The 8,958-nt window shown below is 48.8% G+C and overlaps 1 protein-coding gene across 3 annotated transcripts in view; it reads right to left on the bottom strand.

Annotated features, from left to right (window-relative positions):
- Positions 1–2,193: 2,193 nt before the first annotated feature.
- The window catches only part of agbl5 (AGBL carboxypeptidase 5), a 77,224-nt gene continuing 70,459 nt past the window's right edge, over positions 2,194–8,958 (bottom strand). For all 3 annotated transcript variants that reach the window (XM_045721254.1, XM_045721256.1, XM_045721255.1), the window contains 3 exons: positions 5,534–5,697; positions 5,332–5,447; positions 2,194–2,659 (listed from right to left, as the gene is read on the bottom strand). In XM_045721254.1, the coding sequence (XP_045577210.1) occupies positions 2,588–2,659; positions 5,332–5,447; positions 5,534–5,697 (352 nt within the window). In that variant the 3' untranslated portion in view covers positions 2,194–2,587. The remainder of the gene's footprint in view (positions 2,660–5,331; positions 5,448–5,533; positions 5,698–8,958) is intronic.

Below are 8,958 nucleotides of genomic sequence, written 5' to 3'. Positions count from 1 at the left end.
AAGTCGCTCTGGATAAGAGCGTCTGCTAAATAACGTAAATGTAATATTTGGGAAGACAAAAAATGGAAAGCCAGCCCATCTTAAATTCCATTCCATGATATCCTACAGACTATACACTACAGAGAGAGAGAAAGTCTTGTATCATTACCCATCAGTCTGGTTTAATTAGCGTTTCGCTACACCAGCAGTAACATCTGATAAACATGTGTCTGTGACCAATAAAATGTGATTAGATTTGATCTCAGCATCAGTGTGGTATTGACTATATAGACCCCTATGGGCCCTGCTCCAAAGTAGTGCACTATATAGGGCTCTGCTCCAAAGTAGTGCACTATATAGGGCTCTGCTCCAAAGTAGTGCACTATATAGGGCCCTGCTCCAAAGTAGTGCACTATATAGGGCCCTGCTCCAAAGTAGTGCACTATATAGGGCCCTGCTCCAAAGTAGTGCACTATATAGGGCCCTGCTCCAAAGTAGTGCACTATATAGGGCCCTGCTCCAAAGTAGTGCACTATATAGGGCCCTGCTCCAAAGTAGTGCACTATATACAGTGGGGGAAAAAAGTATTTGATCCCCTGCTGATTTTGTACGTTTGCCCACTTCCAAAGAAATGATCAGTCTATAATGTTAATGGTAGGTTTATTTGAACAGTGAGAGACAGAATAACAACAAAATATCCAGAAAAACGCATGTCAAAAATGTTATAAAATGATTTGCATTTTAATGGGGGAAATAAGTGTTTGACCCCTCTGCAAAACATGACTTAGTACTTGGTGGCAAAACCCTTGTTGGCAATCACAGAGGTCAGACGTTTCTTGTAGTTGGCCACCAGGTTTGCACACATCTCAGGAGGGATTTTGTCCCACTCCTCTTTGCAGATCTTCTCCAAGTCATTAAGGTTTCGAGGCTGACGTTTGGCAACTCGAACCTTCAGCTCCCTCCACAGATTTTCTATGGGATTAAGGTCTGGAGACTGGCTAGGCCACTCCAGGACCTTAATGTGCTTCTTCTTGAGCCACTCCTTTGTTGCCTTGGCCGTGTGTTTTGGGTCATTGTCATGCTGGAATACCCATCCATGACCCATTTTCAATGCCCTGGCTGAGGGAAGGAGGTTCTCACCCAAGATTTGACGGTACATGGCCCCGTCCATCGTCCCTTTGATGCGGTGAAGTTGTCCTGTCCCCTTAGCAGAAAAACACCCCCAAAGCATAATGTTTCCACCTCCATGTTTGACGGTGGGGATGGTGTTCTTGGGGTCATAGGCAGCATTCCTCCTCCTCCAAACACGGCGAGTTGAGTTGATGCCAAAGAGCTCCATTTTGGTCTCATCTGACCACAACACTTTCACCAGTTGTCCTCTGAATCATTCAGATGTTCATTGGCAAACTTCAGACGGGCATGTATATGTATTCTTGAGCAGGGGGACCTTGCGGGCGCTGCAGGATTTCAGTCCTTCACGGCGTAGTGTGTTACCAATTGTTTTCTTGGTGACTATGGTCCCAGCTGCCTTGAGATCATTGACAAGATCCTCCCGTGTAGTTCTGGGCTGATTCCTCACCGTTCTCATCATCATTGCAACCCCACGAGGTGAGATCTTGCATGGAGCCCCAGGCCGAGGGATATTGACAATTATTTTGTGTTTCTTTCATTTGCGAATAATCGCACCAACTGTTGTCACCTTCTCACCAAGCTGCTTGGCGATGGTCTTGTAGCCCATTCCAGCCTTGTGTAGGTCTACAATCTTGTCCCTGACATCCTTGGAGAGCTCTTTGGTCTTGGCCATGGTGGAGAGTTTGGAATCTGATTGATTGGTTGCTTCTGTGGACAGGTGTCTTTTATACAGGTAACAAGCAGCGGTTAGGAGCACTCCCTTTAAGAGTGTGCTCCTAATCTCAGCTTGTTATCTGTATAAAAGACACCTGGGAGCCAGAAATCTTTCTGATTGAGAGGGGGTCAAATACTTATTTCCCTCATTAAAATGCAAATCATTTTATAACATTTTTGACATGCGTTTTTCTGGATATTTTTGTTGTTATTCTGTCTCTCACTGTTCAAATGAACCTACCATTAAAATTATAGACTGATCGTTTCTTTGTCAGCAGGCAAACGTACAAAATCAGCAGGGGATCAAATACTTTTTTCCCCTCACTGTATACAGGAGCCTTTATAGGAATGCTGTGAGAGATCATTAAATACATGATATATTCAGATTTTTATAGTTTACAGGTCATTAAATACATGATATATTCAGAATATTATAGTTTACAGGTCATTAAATACATGATATATTCAGATTATTATACCTTACAGCTCATTAAATACATGATATATTCAGAATATTATAGTTTACAGGTGATACAGAGGAACTTACAGCAGCTAACACACAAGAAGCTTTACATTACACAATATACACTGCAGTATTTCAACACACACACACACACACGTATAAGAATCACACAGTTTAAAAAGATTTAATAAAATAGTTCTGTCTAAAAGGTGTTTTGGTGCTAACAGGTGCCTGGTCTCTCAGAGGGAAAGTGTGTGTGTCAGTCAGTCCCCACTGTCCTGGTTGGGGAAGGTGTAGTTATCATGCCTCTCCACACAGGGGTGCTGTTTCACACACTGCCTCAGCCTCCAAACCGGTCTTCTCCTCACAAACCTACAAAGACAGGACACACATTGCTAGGTGGTGTATGTTTCGGGTGTGTTTAGTTGTGGTGTGAGTCTGTAGTGGTGTGAGTCTGTGTGGTGAGTCTCTGTGGTGAGTCTGTGTGTGGTGGTTACATGGGGCTCTGTGATGAGTCTCTGTGGGGAGTCTGTAGTGAGAGTCTGTGGTGAGTCTGTGTGGTGGTTACATGGGGCTCTGTGATGAGTCTCTGTGGGGAGTCTGTGGTGAGAGTCTGTGGTGAGAGTCTGTGGTGAGTCTGTGTGGTGGTTACTTGGGGCTCTGTGATGAGTCTCTGTGGGGAGTCTGTAGTGAGAGTCTGTGGTGAGAGTCTGTGGTGAGTCTGTGTGGTGGTTACTTGGGGCTCTGTGATGAGTCTCTGTGGAGAGTCTGTGGTGAGTCTGTGTGGTGGTTACTTGGGGCTCTGTGATGAGTCTCTGTGGGGAGTCTGTGGTGAGAGTCTGTGGTGAGTCTGTGTGGTGGTTACATGGGGCTCTGTGATGAGTCTCTGTGGGGAGTCTGTAGTGAGAGTCTGTGGTGAGTCTGTGTGGTGGTTACATGGGGCTCTGTGATGAGTCTCTGTGGGGAGTCTGTGGTGAGAGTCTGTGGTGAGAGTCTGTGGTGAGTCTGTGTGGTGGTTACTTGGGGCTCTGTGATGAGTCTCTGTGGGGAGTCTGTAGTGAGAGTCTGTGGTGAGAGTCTGTGGTGAGTCTGTGTGGTGGTTACTTGGGGCTCTGTGATGAGTCTCTGTGGAGAGTCTGTGGTGAGTCTGTGTGGTGGTTACTTGGGGCTCTGTGATGAGTCTCTGTGGGGAGTCTGTGGTGAGAGTCTGTGGTGAGTCTGTGTGGGGAGTCTGTAGTGAGAGTCTGTGGTGAGAGTCTGTGGTGAGTCTGTGTGGTGGTTACTTGGGGCTCTGTGATGAGTCTCTGTGGGGAGTCTGTGGTGAGAGTCTGTGGTGAGTCTGTGTGGGGAGTCTGTAGTGAGAGTCTGTGGTGAGAGTCTGTGGTGAGTCTGTGTGGTGGTTACTTGGGGCTCTGTGGGGAGTCTGTAGTGAGAGTCTGTGGTGAGAGTCTGTGGTGAGTCTGTGTGGTGGTTACTTGGGGCTCTGTGATGAGTCTCTGTGGGGAGTCTGTGGTGAGAGTCTGTGGTGAGTCTGTGTGGTGGTTACATGGGGCTCTGTGATGAGTCTCTGTGGGGAGTCTGTGGTGAGAGTCTGTGGTGAGTCTGTGTGGTGGTTACTTGGGGCTCTGTGATGAGTCTCTGTGGGGAGTCTGTAGTGAGAGTCTGTGGTGAGTCTGTGTGGTGGTTACTTGGGGCTCTGTGATGAGTCTCTGTGGGGAGTCTGTAGTGAGAGTCTGTGGTGAGAGTCTGTGGTGAGTCTGTGTGGTGGTTACATGGGGCTCTGTGATGAGTCTCTGTGGGGAGTCTGTAGTGAGAGTCTGTGGTGAGAGTCTGTGGTGAGTCTGTGTGGTGGTTACTTGGGGCTCTGTGATGAGTCTCTGTGGGGGAGTCTGTAGTGAGAGTCTGTGGTGAGAGTCTGTGGTGAGTCTGTGTGGTGGTTACATGGGGCTCTGTGATGAGTCTCTGTGGGGAGTCTGTAGTGAGAGTCTGTGGTGAGAGTCTGTGGTGAGTCTGTGTGGTGGTTACTTGGGGCTCTGTGATGAGTCTCTGTGGGGAGTCTGTAGTGAGAGTCTGTGGTGAGAGTCTGTGGGGAGTCTGTGGTGAGTCTGTGTGGTGGTTACTTGGGGCTCTGTGATGAGGCTCTGTGGGGGAGTCTGTGGTGAGAGTCTGTGGTGAGTCTGTGTGGTGGTTACTTGGGGCTCTGTGATGAGTCTCTGTGGGGGAGTCTGTAGTGAGAGTCTGTGGTGAGTCTGTGTGGTGATTACTTGGGGCTCTGTGGTGAGTCTGTGTGGTGGTTACTTGGGGCTCTGTGGGGAGTCTGTGTGGTGGTTACTTGGGGCTCTGTGGGGAGTCTGTGTGGTGGTTACTTGGGGCTCTGTGGTGAGTCTCTGTGGTGAGAGTCTGTGTGGTGGTTACTTGGGGCTCTGTGGGGAGTCTGTGTGGTGGTTACTTGGGGCTCTGTGATGAGTCTCTGTGGTGAGTCTGTGGGGAGTCTGTGTGGTGGTTACTTGGGGCTCTGTGATGAGTCTCTGTGGTGAGTCTGTGGGGGAGTCTGTGTGGTGGTTACTTGGGGCTCTGTGGGGAGTCTGTGTGGTGGTTACTTGGGGCTCTGTGGGGGAGTCTGTGTGGTGGTTACTTGGGGCTCTGTGGTGAGTCTGTGTGGTGGTTACATGGGGCTCTGTGGGGAGTCTGTGGGGAGTCTGTGTGGTGGTTACTTGGGGCTCTGTGGTGAGTCTGTGTGGTGGTTACATGGGGCTCTGTGGGGAGTCTGTGGGGAGTCTCTGTGGTGGTTACTTGGGGCTCTGTGGTGAGTCTCTGTGGTGGTTACTTGGGGCTCTGTGGTGAGTCTCTGTGGTGGTTACTTGGGGCTCTGTGGTGAGTCTCTGTGGTGGTTACTTGGGGCTCTGTGGTGAGTCTCTGTGGTGGTTACTTGGGGCTCTGTGGTGAGTCTCTGTGGGGAGTCTGTGTGGTGGTTACTTGGGGCTCTGTGGGGAGTCTGTGTGGTGGTTACTTGGGGCTCTGTGGGGAGTCTGTGTGGTGGTTACTTGGGGCTCTGTGGTGTCTTCAGTACTGGAATGTGTATAGAGGGATCTCCTGTCCGTGTTCTTCAGCAGCGCTCTGGAAACAACACGCAACGAAGGAACCTCCTTCTCCGACACACCTACACAAACACACGATATATAATCATGTATCTACAGAGAGACAGAGTGTGTGCGTGCGTGTGCGTGCGTGCGTGTGTGTGTGTACCTAGGGTTAGGGGGTATCCAGGTTTCAAGAGTCTCCAGACCCTCATGGTAGTTGACTCCTCCCAGCTGCCAGAGGAGGCGGGGTTAAGGCCAGCAGTGGGCGTGTCTGTGGTTGACTCCGCCCTCCTGATGGGGATACGGCTAGCTCGAGGCTGCAGCTCACACCTGGACAGGTAGACAGGTAACAGACAGACAGGTAGATTGATAGAGGTTAGACAGGTAACAGACAGACGGAGGTTAGACAGGTAAGAGACAGACGGAGGTTAGACAGATAGACACAGACAGGTCGAGGTTAAACAGGTAAGAGACAGACAGGTACAGTTGAAGTCGGAAGTTTACATACACCTTAGACAAATACATTGAAACTCAGTTTTTCACAATTCCTGACATTTAATCCTAGTAAAAATTCCCTGTCTTAGGTCAGTTAGGATCACCACTTTACTTTAAGAATGTGAAATGTCAGAATAATAGTAGAGAGAATGATTTATTTCAGCTTTTATTTATTTCATCACATTCGCAGTGGGTCAGAAGTTTACATACACTCAATTAGTATTTGGTAGCATTGCCTTTAAATTGTTTAACTTGGGTCAAACGTTTCGGGTAGCCTTCCACAAGCTTCCCACAATAAGTTGGGTGAATCTTGGCCCATTCCTCCTGACAGAGCTGGTGTAACTGAGTCAGGTTTGTAGGCCTCCTTGCTCGCACACGCTTTTTCAGTTCTGCCCACAAATGTTCTATAGGATTGAGGTCAGGGCTTTATGATGGCCACTCCAATACCTTGACTTTGTTGTCCTTAAGCCATTTTGCCACAATTCTGGAAGTATGCTTGGGGTCATTGTCCATTTGGAAGACCCATTTGCGACCAAGCTTTAACTTCCTGACTTATGTCTTGAGATGTTGCTTCAATATATCCACATAATTTTCCTCCCTCATGATGCCATCTATTTTGTGAAGTGCACCAGTCCCTCCTGCAGCAAAGCACCCCCACAACATGATGCTGCCAAAGTGGGTGGGGTTATAATCTGCCTGTTTGGCTCTGTCCGGGGGTATCTCAGGACGGAGCACACAGTGTCTCTCGACCAACCCGTCTCAGTATCTATGCTGCAGTAGTCTATGTGCCAGGGGGTCTAGGGCCAGTCTGTTATATCTGGTGTCCTGTGCTCCTTCTAATACTCCCTCTCTCCCTCCCCTCCCAGAGGATCTGAGCCGTAGGACCATGCCTCAGGACTACCTGGCCTGATGACTCCTTGCTGTCCCCAGTCCACCTGGTCGTGCTGCTACTCCAGTTTCAACTGTTCTGCCTGCGGCTATGGAACCCTGACCTGTTCACCGGACGTGCTACCTGTCCCAGACCTGCTGGAACCCTGACCTGTTCACCGGACGTGCTACCTGTCCCAGACCTGCTGGAACCCTGACCTGTTCACCGGACGTGCTACCTGTCCCAGACCTGCTGTCAACTCTCTCGCTCTCTACTGCACTTGCACTAGGTTTCTTCCTAGTTTCTGGCCTTTCTAGGGAGTTTTCCCTAGCCACCGTGCTTCTACACCTGCATTGCTTGCTGTTTGGGGGGTTTTAGGCTGGGTTTCTGTACAACACTTTGAAGGGCTTTATAAATACATTTGATTGATTGAGGTAAATGGATAGAGGTAAATGGACAGACAGACAGACAGACAGACAGACAGGTAGAGATTAGACAGGAAAGAGAGAGACAGACAGGTAAATGGATAGAGGTTAAACAGTTAAGAGACAGACAGACAGACAGACAGACAGACAGACAGACAGACAGACAGACAGACAGACAGACAGACAGACAGACAGACAGACAGACAGACAGACAGACAGACAGACAGACAGACAGACAGACACATAGATAGAGGTTAGACAGGTAAGAGACAGCTAGATAGACAAGTAGATGGATAGAGGTTAGACGGGTAAGAGACAGACAGACAGGTAGATAGTGGTTAGACAGACAGATAGATACATAGAGGTTAGACAGGTAAGAAACAGATTAGACAGGTAAGAGAAAGACAGACAGGTAGGTAGATGTTAGACAGGAGAGACAGACATACAGACAGGTAAATAGAGGTTAGACAGGTAGGAGAAACACAGACAGATAGATAAGAAACATACAGGTAGAAAGATAGAGATTAGACAGGTAAGAGAGACAGATAGACAGGTAGATAGAGGTTAGACAGGTAAGAGAGACAGATAGAGATTAGACAGGTAAGAGAGACAGATAGACAGGTAGATAGAGGGTATACAGGTAAGAGAGACAGATAGACAGGCAGGTAGATAAAGGTTAGGTAGGTAAGAGACAGATAGACAGGTAGATAGGCAGAGGTTAGACAGGTAAGAGAGACAGAGAGACATAGGTAGATAGAAGTCAGACAGGTACAAGAGACACAGACAGGTAGATAGAGGTTAGGTAGGTAAGAGAGACCGGTTAGTTGAGGTAACTGAGGTAATATGTAAATGTTCAGTGGGTAGAGTCATTAAAGTGACTATGCATAGATGACAACAGAGAGTAGCAGCAGCATAAAAGAGGGGGGAGGGCAATGCAAATAGTCTGGGAAGCCATTTGATTACCTGTTCAGGAGTCTTATGGCTTGGGGGTAGAAGCTGTTTAGAAGCCTTTTGGTCCTAGACTTGGCGCTCCAGTACCGCTTGCCGTGCGGTAGCAGAGAGAACAGTTTATGACTAGGGCGGCTGGAGCCTTTGACAATTTTTAGGGCCTTCCTCTGACACCGCCTGGTATAGAGGTCCTGGATGGCAGGAAGCTTGGCCCGGTGATGTACTGGGCCGTACACACTACCCTCTGTAGTGCCTTGCGGTCGGAGGCAGAGCAGTTGCCATACCAGGCAGTGATGCAACCAGTCAGGATGCTCTCAATGGTGCAGCTGTAGAACCTTTTGAGGATCTGAGGACCCCATGCCAAATCTTTTCAGTCTCCTGAGGGGGAATAGGTTTTGTCGTGCCCTCTTCATGACTGTCTTGGTATGCTTGGACCATGTTTGTTGGTGATGTGGACACCAAGGAACTTGAAGCTCTCAACCTGCTCCACTGCAGCCCCGTCGATGAGAATGGGGGCTTTGCTCGGTCCTCTTTTTCCTGTAGTCCACAATCATCTCCTTTGTCTTGATCACATTGAGGGAGAGGTTGTTGTCCTGGCACCATACGGCCAGGTCTCTGACCTCCTCCCTATAGGCTGTCTCGTCATTGTCGGTGATCAGGCCTCTACCACTGTTGTGTCGTCAGCAAACTTAATGATGGTGTTGGAGTCGTGAGTGGCCATGCAGTCATGAGTGAACAGGGAGTACAGGAGGGGGCTGAGCACGCACCCCTGAGGGACCCCCGTGTTGAGGATCAGAGTGGTGGATGTGATGTTACCTACCCTCACCACCTGGGGGCGGCCAGTCAGGAAGTCCA

The sequence above is a fragment of the Salmo salar genome, chromosome ssa06 (genome assembly GCF_905237065.1).
Source record: "Salmo salar chromosome ssa06, Ssal_v3.1, whole genome shotgun sequence".
In the NCBI taxonomy this organism is placed as follows: Eukaryota; Metazoa; Chordata; class Actinopteri; order Salmoniformes; family Salmonidae; genus Salmo; species Salmo salar.
The sequence above is the reverse complement of the archived record's forward strand: the minus strand, read 5'-3'. Positions and strand labels throughout refer to the sequence as shown.